The sequence below is a fragment of the Oryctolagus cuniculus genome, chromosome 3 (genome assembly GCF_051225735.1).
Source record: "Oryctolagus cuniculus isolate XC-2025 breed Fujian yellow rabbit chromosome 3, ASM5122573v1, whole genome shotgun sequence".
Taxonomy (NCBI): Eukaryota; Metazoa; Chordata; class Mammalia; order Lagomorpha; family Leporidae; genus Oryctolagus; species Oryctolagus cuniculus.
In genome coordinates, this window is record NC_142869.1 from 84,110,548 (window position 1) to 84,124,372 (window position 13,825).

Sequence of the window (13,825 nt, forward strand, 5' to 3'; positions counted from 1 at the left end):
ATCAGCCGCGGCCCGCAGGAGAATGCGGAGGCTTCCCTCTGAGAGCCCAGCCTGTCTGACAGGCAGCACTCGCGGTGCGTGCGGCCCGCAGTCCCGGGGCCCGGGACGCAGCAGCAGCCGCAGCCGCAGCAGCCCGCCCGCTCGCCGGCCCCGCGCGCCCCCGGGAGCTGTCCAGACGGCCCCGCCCGCGCCTACCTGGGCACTCACCCGCGCCGCGCGGCCTCTCCTCCTCCCACCCTGGCTGCGGGAGCCCGGCTCGGGCCTGCCCCGCCGCCTCCGAGGAGCCCCGCGGGCGGCCAGCTCGCTGCCTCCTCCCGGCCGGCCGCTGGCCCGGCCAGACAGTGCCCGGCGCGCCGGGGGCGGCGCGGTCAGGCTCGGCGGGGCTCGGCGGGCTCGCCCCCGGCCCGGCGCCTGCAGGGGGCGCGGGGACGGCCCCGCCCCGCCGCCTTCCCACTCCCTCCCGGCTCCCTGGATCCGCGCCGGGAGGAAATGATGTGTTGCTGCCTGGTTAATCACAGCTCCAGACACTCATTGGCCGAGCGCGCCGCAGCCACTTCCTCCTCCTCCTCCTCCCGCTCCTCCCGCTCCGGCTCCTGCTCTTTGCAGCCGCCGCCGCCGCCGCAGCCTCCCCCTCGGCGCTGGGGGAACTTTTCCACTCCCTGTGACCGTCTCCCCCGCCGCCCCCCGGGGCAAGCCCCCGGCCTGCCCGCCCGCCCGCGGCCGTCCTCCCCGCCCGCGCCTCAGCGCCTCTGCGCCTCGGGAAGTTTATCCGCCCGCCCTCCTCCCCTTCCTCCTCCTCCTCCTCTTCTCCACCCCGCCTCCCCTCCCTCCCCCGGCTCTTTCCCCCGGGTGGCTGCCGCCGCCGCCGCCGCCGCCGCCGCTGCCAGCCTGCTCCTCGGCCAGCCGCGCCGCCCAGCGCTGGGAAGCCCCCAGCCCCGTGCACCGCTCGGCTGCAGCCGCCGCCGCCGCCGCCGCCAGTGGCCAGCCGCCGGCCCTCGGCCCCGCAGAGTTCCGGGCTCCCTCGCCGGCTGCGCCGCCCCGCCCCGCCTCGCGCCTCCCAGCGCCGCGCCGACCTGCAGCGCCCGGCTGCTCGCACTCCGCCTCCCTGGGCTCAGCCCCCGGCTCAGCACCCGGCCGCGGCGGGACCAGAGGTGAGGAGAGGTCGCCGGCCTTGCGGGTCGGAGCAGGGGGGAGGGCGCCTCGCCCCAGGAGAGGCAGGCATTGGGGGCGGGAGGGTGGGCGTCTGCGGGTGCCTCCCCCTCGCTTTCATTCCTTTCTCCCCCTCGCTCTATCCGCTCTCGGTGCGGGTAGCCGCCGCGGACCCAAACTGTCTTGCTTTGGGCCTGAACTGCTCGCGGGATGTGGGGGAGGGCAGCGGCATGGAGCGGGGGTCTCGGGTTTGCGCTGTGCGGTGCGTGTGTGCGCGCGCGTGAGTGTGTGTGTGTGTGTGTGTGTGTGTGAGGGATGAACTCCTTCAGGGTGTGCGCCTCTGACTTGTACATCGATCTGGCCGTCCGGCTGCGGGGCTCCCCTTCCTGGCTGAGCTTAGGAGCCAGTGGAGAGATGAGCGAAGCACCCCCACCCTCAAAATATCCATCCCTTCCAAGAGGAATTTTCTGTTGGAGAGGCAGCCAATAAACTCTGCTCAACTCCCTCCCATCCTCCCTCCCTCCGTTCTTCTTAGTGCAGTTTCAAAAAGCTTCAAAGCCAGGAATGTGGGATTCATCTTCCGATCCCCAGAAGGCAAATGTGGTTACAGATGTTGCACGGTACTTTGCCAAGTTTAAAACCCTTCAACACTGTAACCAAAACAGTGAGGCTAGAACCTTGGGCGCGCTCCGGAGAGATGTGGGGCTCTGGGGCCGCCGGATTCAGTAACTTCCGTCGGGTTCTAAACTGGCTCAGCTCTGTCCAGTTTGTGCCAGGTTTTCCTCCTGCCCCCTCCTCACCCGAGGCTCCCCTGGAGTTTTGAATGCTTCGTTGCAAGGGAGAGACGCTTGGAGAAAGCTACCTAGAGAAGGAAGCGTTCCACTTAGTAGCGGAAGACAGGTCCCTGTTAGAAAAGTTGTCATTAATTTGGCTTTTGGAGAAGGTAGCAAGGTAATACCATGGATTTATCAGTTTTATTGAATTTCCCCCTCTTTTTTTGAGAAACACCCCCCACCATGTGACAGGAATTAGATGATGGGGGAAAAGGGCCAGTCCCAACCTAATTTCCTCTATTTTTTGAGGAGAGGGCCCTGAAATGAGACGTGATCCTGTGGTGGTAACGATTCCAGCTCCAGAGATGCAGACTTCTGGGATGCATAGCCCAAAGGAAGGCGGGGGCAAAAAACAGGCACCACCTTCTCTTCCCCCAAAAAGCTCTTCCTGGGAAGGTGGTGGTAAGAAATTTCAAAGATGGGCCGATCCAAGTGGCGGGCCTTAAATGGAAACACTATAGTATGCCCTGGCGCTTGTCTCTGGAGGTGGGTTGCTGGCCAGGAGCCCAGGCTCCGGCAGCCAGCAGACACTAGACTGGTGCTGACCTCAGATGCCGGCCCCGCCATGCAGCTTTACAGGGTGCAGACTGATTAAATATGAAATACGGGCCTCACCCATTTCACTGACGTGGGCTATTCAGGTCGGGAAGTTACCCCAAGCCTCTGTAGGACCTGGGTCACTGTCTACGTGATTCAAGTGCTCTTGTTTTCTGTTCTGGAATTAAAAAAAAAAAAAGAGGTAGAAGTCTTGTGACGCTGGAATGGATGCCTAAAGTTGATGTAACCATGTATTGGATAATAGTGTTTCTTCTGTCACCCCATATACACACACTTGAAGGTGGAATGATGTGGAGATGACTCCTGGGTAGGTGGCAGGCAGCAAGGTCGGGCTGGTTCATGCTGTTCTTTCCCAGCTGTATTGGGGAGTTTTACTTGAAGGGGAGAGAGTGGTTTTAAATAAAACTTGATTTAGTTGTCTCACAACTTTTGTGCCTTGGCAGAAAGTGATTGTTTGAATCTGAACATGTTGCTTATTAACTCTGAGTAACTTAAAGGAGTATTAAGGCTGCAGAGTTAGGATGCCACATTCAGGAATATAATGCATTTAATTTTAGAAGTGAGGAATTTAATTCATTTAATAGCATGGAATTATTTTTCTTTTCAAAGTAGTGGTTTGCCAGATTTTCTTCATGTGTCCACCAAAAATGTTATCAGGGATTGTGCTATTACATAGAGGTCATGCCTGACTCTTAGCCTAGACTGGACCGAAAGAGTCTCATGAAGATCGGGACAGCCTTCTGGATAGTTCTGAGGGTTGGGTTGAGTAGTCCAGCTTTGTGGGGCAGGAGGCAGAGGACAGAAATGGATTTGAAAAATGATCCTGCTATTCAAGGTCATGAGGTGAAGATTGAATCAATGTTGGGACTGGGAGTTGTCCTTTGTGGCTTGTCCGGCTGTTGGATCCCTGCATCTTGATTTGTTTTTGTGTGAAGACATCTCATGCTCAGCTCGTTTGGAATTCTGGAGAATAAGCTATTGGTGGTGGCAAAATCCTTTGATATGTTTGGGTGAATTTAATGACAGATAGACTGATTTGGGGGTGCTGGATATGTGCCAAGCAGTGTGCTCAGCTCTTACGTTCATTTTTCCATTACATTTTTATAATCATCGTATGTGTGATTGTGATTTCACCCTTCTACAGTAAGACATTGAGGCTTGGAAAGTGTAAGTGGTGGAGTGGGGATTTGAACTGGGGGTCTGGGGCTTTAGAACCCATGTTCCTGGCCACTTTTGCAGTGAGTGCCAAACTTCATTCATTCATTTAATGTTTTATGAGTTTACCATCACTAATTCTCACTTGGTCTGTTAATATTTTTCTTTAAAGCAGTGATTTACCTTTTTTTTTTTTTAAATAGAAAGTCAAAGATGTTATCTTTTAAGAGGAAACAATATATCACTGCCACATATGGAAAGCCAACTCACTTGTTAGGAAAAAAAGAATCCTAAAGTTGTATTCAGACTTGTACTGAAACCGTAAATTAAGGATAAAGTATGTATATGTTTTAAGGACACAAGACAAAGATGGAGGAGGTAGGTGACAGGGTGTTGATGGTGTTCTGGCTTTTCTGATTGTGTTATGAATTCTAGGGTGCTGATTTTATTTTGAGGCTTTATAACCTACATATATGATGCATACTTCTATTGTAAAATGCAAATAAAAATTGGACATGTGACTGTTAACTCATAGCTGATTACTTGGGGAAATGTTTCATTACAGTATGTTTGGTGCCCCTTAGACTTGGTGCTTTGTATGAAATTGTCACACAAGAGCCATGGCTTGTATTTATAAGGTGGGTTCATTGTTTGTCTTATATTATTCGTACTTACTTATATTATGTCTTACTTATATTAAGGAACATCCCCTGGATTTTCTGTTCCTCCCACTCTCATTTTCAGTATTGTGACTAAAATAATAGCCTGGCTGCAGTGAGGTTCTCCTGACTTCAGTTAACAGGGACATAAGTTGGACTGCAGCTGGCACCTTTCAACGTCACCTTGTCCTCTCTATCTAGTACTTGGCATGGGGCAAAGAGTGCTGTCCTGACGTGTGAAACCACTTTCCCTTGTGCTGGGTAGGTGGGGGGGAGGGGGGTAAATGTGACATTCAGGACTGGGAGTGGTGTTTAAGTGAAAGCAGTGCCTGGGTAAAATGTTAACATTAAACTTGTGAGGCTGGGAAATAAAGCCATCAGAGATTTTAATTGGAATCCACAGAATCCTCTGTTTTATTTTCCCGAGCAAGTACTGGGCACTGTGACTTTATTCCTGGAAATGAGGATTTGGAATTGGGTTTCCTGGTTTAAAATGTCTTCTTTGATCTTTTGGAGTGAAAACTGTTTCTGTGGCCAACTCCAGCTCTCTGAAGAACCAAATGGAAGATTTACCTCTTCTTTTTTAGCAGTTGGCCAGGGGCTGCCCTTGCTTGCTCTGCTGGTTTGAGTCAGAGGCTCCAAACCAGGATTTGTGTGTTGCAAAGGACATTGAACTAAGGCCTGTTCTCTGAAACAGCTTCATCCACTTGGTGTGGTTGGCACACCATGGCCTTTGGTTATGACAGGAGGTAGTGTTGCTTGAACTTACATTCTCAGAATCCGCTAATAAGAGACCATGCAGCTTCCTTTCCAAAGTCAAAACAAATACATTCCCTGCCCTCCGTATTCAAACCGCCTGCATGGGAAAATAATATTCCTGGGTTCCTTTAAGCAGCCCTGGACATCTGGACTTGCTTCTGTGTCTGCAGGCGCATGTGTGATTCACAAGAGCTTTGTTTTCCAGAGCCCTTGCCACTCAGGTGTTTGACTCTGGGTTTCAGTCCCTGACCAACATTCCACTTGGCCCATTAGAGTGGCTTCATTGTTTACTCTGGGTGTTTGGCTTTTATTTCTGTAACTGGGAAAGTAACTTTCTGTCTTTCCAAAGGTTGTGCAGGTTCATATGGTAGGGGAAGGTTGTTTTCTTGGCGGGGGTGGTGGTGGCTCGGGTGAGGTGAAGGGGCCACAGTTAGCGTGGGGTCCTGATGGATCCCCGCTTGTTCGTGCTGAGGCCGGGCCTTGGCTGTCCTGATCCTCCGCATTGCCCTGCCCCCATCTTTTGGGGAAAGCCAAGTCCTTCAGTGCTCAGAGGAATCTCACTCCTAGCAAGAATGCTTCCCGGATTTTGCCTTTTGAGAATCTCCTAGCATTTTATCAGCCTCACCCCCTCATGCTAGGACTTGATTGATCTCTTTGAGGGCAAGGACTTCAAGTTATTCATTCCTCCATTTATTCTTCCCACACAACTCATTTGCCTTCACCAGTTTAAAACCTTTCATATTCTTTCTCTGGGCCCCTTGAGGGCAGGGACTGTGTCTTATTCATCTTTTCGCATCTAACCCAGTGCCTGACCCGGACCACACAGCCAATAAATTGTTTTTTATTTGCTGAGAGGATGAATGGGTAACTGTATGTTAGGGGAGCAAAGGGACTGTATCCTTTAAGAAGTCAGGAACATCTCAGAGAAGATGGTACAAGTCACTGTGCTCCTTAAGTACGAGTTTGGAAGTCAGGATGAAAAGCACTCCACATAGAAGGAATGATTTTTGATACCCATTTTTTATGCTTGATTGTAAATTGTACTTGGTGAATCCTGCAAACATATTCTTTTCAGAATATGCTTCCTTTTTTGTTTGTTTTGTATTTAAGAGTGACGCCTCTACTTTTGGAAGGAGTATCTCAACTCACTTTTTATGTCTCAAAGATCTGGAAGTACTGCATTGACATGTATGTGGCTAGAACCCAAATGCTTGGCCAATCAATTCCTTTGCCCGGACTTTGCCTGTTGCAGGTGTTCCCAAAGAGCCACAGTGAGAACTCAGAATGGTAGGCAGTGCTTGGGGGAGCACTGAAAAAATGTGGATCACCTCTTTGGAAAATGGATGGTATCCAAAGAGAACACTTCCTTTGTTATGTCTTTTAGGGCTGATTGGGATGGGTGTACCATGTAGAGCTTTCCAACGTCTGTGTGTTTTTGCTTAAGTCAAGATTGGCTGTTAATAGTGACAAGGCAGTATGGAGTCCAATGGAAAAAAAAAAAAAAAGATTAGCGTTTGCTTCTTTTTGAGCCAATTATGAAAGAATCATTGATTGACCTTCCAGAACATAACCTTGAGTTGATGAGAAATGAGAGAAAAGGAAATAGAGAAAGTAGGAGTTGATCTTGGACAAAACTGGATATTAGAAGTGGTGTGATACTTGGCGTTTAGAGAACAATTTGCACCTACAAGAACTTGAGAAAAGGCATTCTGGAATGGAGGGAGTGGTTGGAGGTGACATTTTAGACCAAGTTTTGAGTCTTCCACCACTAGTAGCTCTTGGTGAGTAGTACCTAACTCTGGGTACAAGTGTGTGCTTGGCCACTCTCCTTAAGTGGTAGGGTCGTGCTTGTAGGCAGGCGTCACCAAGAAGCTTATGGACGTGTGTCTCTTGCCTTGGTGTCAAGGACTTACCAGACAGAAATAGACATAGGAACAATCAGCAGGAAGAAAGGTAAAAGAGGTTATCAAGAGTAACCCTTGCCTTCCTTTTCAGGCATAAGGAATACGGCGAGGGACAGGTGTCCCAAATGATCTTTTCCATATGCTCTTTTGACCTGGAAGAACCTGGGCTGTTGTGAGTGACAGGTGGCTGGAACAAATCTCTTAAGACTATGGCCTAGAAACAACAGAAAAGCTCAGTCCCCGGAGATTACTTTATATAAACATAAATGTTCCATTTCTGCGTTTTTAAAACACTTTTGGCTCTCAGAGATACATTTTACATCATGACCTAGTACAAACACACACACACGTATTAAAAATAAAGTTGAATTATGTTTCACCACATATTATGCTAATGCTTTCTGATTTCTGTTCAATTTTTATTATATTCTGATCTCTATCTTCTAAATTGATTTTACAACTTGCTAGAGGGTCCTAATCGGCAGTTAGAAAAAGATGGTTCTAAGTATTATGGAAATTAGCTTTAATTTGTTTATTGACTAGTTGCTAATCGGGATGAGAGTTTAATTTCATCTTTTATATGGATTTCAATCTTTCTATTGAAAGTCTATGCCCATTCCCCCAACTCCACCTTTATCAAATTCTTTTCACTGTATCAGGGTCTTTGCTTTTTTCTCTCATTTAAAATGACTGGTGTGTGCTATGGACCAGTTCTAAGGGTGTGTCATTATCATCCCAATCAGTATCAAAAGTGCAACTGATTAAACTGGGGGCTGGAGCCACTTGTCTCCATGTTTATTTAGATTATTTTTTTTAAGATTTATTTTATTTATTTGAAAGAGTTACAGAGAGGTAGAGACAGAGAGAGAGGTCTTCCATCCACTGGTTCACTCCCCAGATGGCCACAATGGCTGGAGCTGCACCTATCCAAAGCCAGGAGCCAGGAGCTTCTTCTGGGTCTCCCATGTGGGAGCAGGGACCCAAGTAGTTGGGCCATCTTCTGCTATCTCAGGCCATAGCAGAGAGCTGGATCGGAAGAGGAACAGTCAGGACTCGAACCGGTGCCCATATGGGATGCCGGCGCTTCAATGCTGCACCACAGCACCGGCTAGATTGTTTTTTTTTTAAATGTTTATTTATTTTCACTTACTTGAGAGGCAGGGTGACACACACACACACAGAGAGAGAGAGAGAGAGAGAGAAAATGATTGATTGATTGATTGAGTTTTCCACTTCTGGTTTCACTCTCTGGATGGGCTCAATGGCCAGGACTGCGGGCCAAGCCAAAGCCAGGAGAGCCTGGAACTCTATCCAAGTATCCAACATGGGTGATGGGATCAAGCATTTGAGCCATCATGTGCTGCCTTCCAGCATATTAATATGGGAGGGGGGACAATAACTCCGTGTATTGTTCAGAAATGAAAAATGAAAGGTTAATAGGGACAACTGTTTGCATTCAAAGACTGCAGAGCTTAATTGGTGGCAGCAGTCATCTTGCCATTGTCCACATCATGAGAGTTCCCTGCTTCCTGTTCCTTTATCTTTTCCTGCCTTCCATTTATTGAACATTGATCAAGTTTTCCTCTATTTAGGACTGGGCAGGGAGAGCTCAGTAAAACCAAGTTGATCTTACAATGTACTTGAATAAGGAATGACACATCACTATAAACGGCAGATTGCTGAGTATCCGGGTCACGAAATACAGAGGGTTGAGGATCAACCAAAAACCATTTGAGAGCCGCAGCCATTTGACTAGCTTTTGTGAGAATCATTCTGATACTCTGACTTTGAGAGATGTACATAGGGGACATTCTGAAAAGAGGGACTGCAGGAAGAAAATGTGGGGCAGGTGGATTTTGTTCAGAAGCCATGTTGTACAAAAACCTGTTGTACATACGCATACACACATACACGCACACATGTGTATATGTTTGATACTTAACATTTGTTTATTTAATTTGAGAGTTAGACTATCTTTTTTTTTTTATTATTTTTTTTTGACAGGCAGAGTGGACAGTGAGAGAGAGAGACAGAGAGAAAGGTCTTCCTTTGCCGTTGGTTCACCCTCCAATGGCCGCCGCGGCCGGCGCGCTGCGGCCGGCGCACCGCGCTGATCCGATGGCAGGAGCCAGGAGCCAGGTGCTTTTCCTGGTCTCCCATGGGGTGCAGGGCCCAAGCACCTGGGCCATCCTCCACTGCACTCCCGGGCCACAGCAGAGGGCTGGCCTGGAAGAGGGGCAACCGGGACAGAATCCGGCGCCCCAACCGGGACTAGAACCCGGTGTGCCGGCGCCGCTAGGCGGAGGATTAGCCTAGTGAGCCACGGCGCCAGCCGAGAGTTAGACTATCAATTAGCTTACTCCCCACATGTCTACCACAGGCAGGAGAGTAAAGCTGAGACTTGGAAACTCAATCCAGATCTCCCCACATTGTTAGCAGAGATCTGGTAACTTTGGAACCACCACCACTGCCTCTTAGTGTCTACATTAGCAGGGAGCTGGAGTCGGGAGCCAGAACCAGAGATGGAACTCAGGCACTTTGATATGAGATGAGGGTGCCCTAAATAATGTCCTGGCACCTCAACTGCTAGGCTGAAAGCCCACTGCAGGTGGATGTACTTTTAATCACTGGGATCAGGCTCAGTGTCTTGAGTCTCAGGGAGGCCTGCAAGTCCCGAGACAGCTAGAAGAAATAGAGGCTCACAGTTTAAAGTGCTTTGTGATGTGACTTGACTGTTTTGACTGTATAGACCATAGAAGAAAGATTAGAAAGTGAGATTTGGAGCCATATGAAGGTTTCCTTGCAGTGCCTGGTTGTAGGTTACGATAATGTTGGAAAGCCGACCTTGGTCAAACTCCTAACCTGCATTATCTCATTTCATGCTCACACATACTCTATGATGTACCTACTCTCATCAGTCCTATTTTACAGAAGGAGAAATTGAGACCCAGAGAAGGGATATAAACATGTCTTAGCTCACACATCTGAACTTTAGGCTGTAAATTAAAAGTCACTGTGCTTTGTAGCAGAGATTGAAAATGTGTGGCCCCAAAGCTGAGTACACTTCTGGGAAATGTCTATTTAAAACATCTTTTGGGGGAGCAGTGGATGTTTAAAAACATTTTCTTGTGCAGCAGTAGATGAAGCCACTGCTTGGGAAGCCCATATTAGAGTGCCAGTCAGTTCCAGACCTGGCTGCTTGCCTCCTGATCCAGCTTCCTGCTAAAGCGCCAGGGAGGACAGTAAAAGACTGCCTTAGTGCTTGAGTCCCTGTCACCCATGTGGGAGACCAGGATGGAGCTCCTGGTTCCTGGTATCAGCCTGGCCAGTCCTGGCTGTTGGGTGCATTTGGGGAGTGGACCAGCAGGTGGAAGCTGCTGTTTGTGCTTTCTCTCTCTCTCTCTCTCTCTCTCTCTCTCTCTCTCTCTCTCTCTCTTTCCTCCTTCTCTGTCATTCTGCTTTTCAAATAAATAAATAAATAAATATTTAGAATATTTTGGGGCTGGTGGGGCAGCCAGTATTTAACAATGAGATTTCCTATAAAGCTCCACATTTCCCTTATCCTCTGCAACACTGACAGCTCTGACCACAGCAGCACCCTCTTCCTGCAGGCACCTGCCAGAGTGTCTCCTGATTGCATCTGAGGGGCTGTGTGCAGCCCTGTGCAGCCCCAACTCTTTCTGCTCATCCTGGATGAAAAACAGCTCATTGTTTTCTCGCAGACATTGAGGCCCCATATTAGTAGCTATTTGTTGTTTATTCTTGGCTGTTTTTTTTTTTAACCCCCTAGCCTGCCTCCTTCCTCCTGTATGCTAGCTGCAGCTGCATTGTCCCTAGAGATGTGAGAGTATGAGACTCCTGTCTTACAGCCTTCTGTTGGCCTTGGATGATTAGTGGTGAGGCTTGGATGCCTAGAAGCTGGGAGGAAATGAGAATAAGGTTTTAGCTGTGGGCCAGAGAAGCCATAGGGCTTGGCGAATAAATAAACCACTTTGTGTTGAGGAGAAAAGTGGGAGAGTGGGCAGATAACTGACTTGGAACTGGAATGACCAAGAGAGTGGTATTGATTTCGTAGAATGGAAAGTTAACAAAGTTTGGGATGGAGTGTGGTGTGAGATTGAGGTTCTGGTGGAGCAAGGGCATAGAATAGGGTTACTTGTCTCCTTACTCCAGGATTTACTTGGGAATGAGGTTCTGGAACCCCAGAGATAAGGATTTGGGTTTTTGGTTGAGGTCTACATGATAAAAAGAGCCACTACAAACAGTTCAAAGTCTCTTATTGATGTTTTTTGGGTCAAGTACCTTATCTTGCAAATAAATCAGATGTTTATCCTAACAAAGGAGTAAAATAACAATCTTCGACTTTTGAACATGAGAACTGTTAAACATCTGGTCACAGAATCAAAGGGAGATAGGCTGTTGGAAGGGTAACACCTGTAATTTATGTTTGCCTATTTTGCTGAAACTTATTGAGGTGAGGCAGATTTTTTTTTAAAGATTTATTTATTGGAAAGTCAGAGTTACACAGAGAGAAGGAGAGGCAAAGAGAGAGAGAGAGAGAGAGAGAGAGGTCATCCATCCATTGGTTCACTCCCCAATTGGCCGCAACGGATGGAGCTGTGCTGCTGTGAAGCTGGGAGCCAGGAACTTCTTCCAGGTTCCACATGGGTACAGGGGCTCAAGGCCTTGTGCCATCTTTTACTGCTTTCCCAGGCCATAGCAGAGAGCTGGATCGGAAGTAGAACAGCTGGGTCTTGAACCGGTGCTCATATGCCACAGTGCTGGCCTGTGAAACAGATTCTAACAATGACTTTTCTTTTTTCGTTTTTTGCTATCACAGGAGATAGAAAAGGAGATGGCTGGACCCCTGAGATGGGAAAAAAAATGCCAGAGGAGAGAAACTCTGTGCTTGGGATTTGTTCTTGCTTTTAAGGTAGTTTAGAATGTAATGCCCTTTTCAAATTTAGATGACCCTGGGGGTTGGGCTCCCCCTGTTTGCTTAGGATCCCCTGGAACTGGTCCACCTCAGATCCTCCGCCTAGCCCCACTTGATTCCTTTCTGATATCTAAAGGTCTTGCTTTAGAACATTCTAAGCAATGTGGGGGTGAATATTTCTTTTGTTCTCAGGCTTCTCTTTTTGGGCCGTGCAGTTTGACTTTTATTTTTCACTTCATAGGTAGGTGTATTTCACTATATGAGCGTGCGAATATGAGTTCCTATGCATTTGTTCTTCGAAATCAAATAATTTTATGATGATTTATGTTTTTGATACTGTTTGTGCCTTGAGAGGAATGTATGTGCACATATAAGATTGGTAGTAAAGGAAAGGGTATGCTGTGAAAAGTAACTTCTAGCCGGCGCCGCGGCTCAATAGGCTAATCCTCCACCTGTGGCGCTGGCACACCGGGTTCTAGTCCTGGTCAGGGCGCCGGATTCTGTCCCGGTTGCCCCTCTTCCAGTCCAGCTCTCTGCTGTGGCCCGGGAGTGCAGTGGAGGATGGCCCAAGTGCTTGGGCCCTGCACCCCATGGGAGACCAGGAGAAGCACCTGGCTCCTGCCTTCGGATCAGCACGGTGCACCAGCCGCAGCAGCCATTGGAGGGTGAACCAACGGCAAAGGAAGACCTTTCTCTCTGTCTCTCTCTCTCACTGTCCACTCTGCCTGTCAAAAAAAACAAAACAAAACAAAACAACCAAACACACAAAAAAACAAACTTCTGTCCTCCTGCCTCTGCTTCCCTTCCTGAAGAACCATCATTACGATGAAGTATGTCTCCTTCTAGTGTTAGTATTTCCATTTGTGAACATATGCTAATGTCATTTTCCTAATTGTAGTACCCTATTGTGTACATTTCAGTTCTGTACCTGGCTTTTTTTTCACTTAATTTGTCTTGAAATTTCTTTCTGTCAACCTGAACAGAGTTCAGTCATTCTTTTCAAAGGCATTCCAAGTTGTGTACCATAATGTGTTAGCTAATCATTTGTTACTTTAGGTAACATGTATTCCAGTGTTGCAGTGACTAACTTTACTTCCTTGATTTTAGTGTCCTGGAGTTTCAGTTACCAGAGGCCAACCATGGCTGACTGAATGTTTCCAAATATTAAATGGAAAATTTAAGAAAAAAATTTATGAATTCAAAATAACTTTTATTACATGATATAATTTTTCTATTATATTAGTTATGGTCAATTTCTTATTGTATTTAATTTATAAATAGTTTTGTCATATGTGTCTATGCATAGGAAAAAACATAGAACACACACACACACACACACACACACACTGTGGAGGTTTTTGGCATCTGCAGATCTTGTGATGGATCTTCCCATGAAAAGCAGGACTACAGCCCATCTGTGGATAGATTGCTCTATCTACCCACCTATCTGTCTGTCTCCTGTATATCTGGGATACACATGTAGGATTGGGCATTCCTGAATCAAAGGGCATTTTCATTTTAAATTTCAGTCTAGGTTGTGCCATGAAGTTGTGTTTTTGAGTTGTATTAGTGAAGCAGTGTAACTGAGAATGAGAGCAGTGAGACTGCAGACTCAGGCACTGCTGTGTGGAAGATTCTGTGTCTCAAGAAGGTCATTTTCTTTTCTTTACGATTGATATATTTGTTTGAAAGTCAGAGCCAGAGAGAGAGAGAGAGAGAGAGAGAGATCTTCTATCTACTAGAGGGGGAGAGGGAGAGATCAATCTTCCATCTGCTGGTTCACTCCCCAAATGCTCACAGTAGCCAGGACTGATCCAAGCTCTTGAAAGGAGCCAGAAACTTTCTCCTATGTGGGTGGTGGGGACTCTAGTA

At 47.8% G+C, this 13,825-nt stretch overlaps 1 protein-coding gene across 1 annotated transcript in view; it reads left to right on the forward strand.

Moving 5' to 3' along the window:
- Positions 1 to 13,825, forward strand: part of LOC149127411 (uncharacterized) — a 58,742-nt gene that overhangs the window by 966 nt on the left and 43,951 nt on the right. The window contains exon 2 of the mRNA XM_089328661.1: positions 67 to 1,151. Within this exon, the coding sequence (XP_089184787.1) occupies positions 67 to 1,151 (1,085 nt within the window). The remainder of the gene's footprint in view (positions 1 to 66; positions 1,152 to 13,825) is intronic.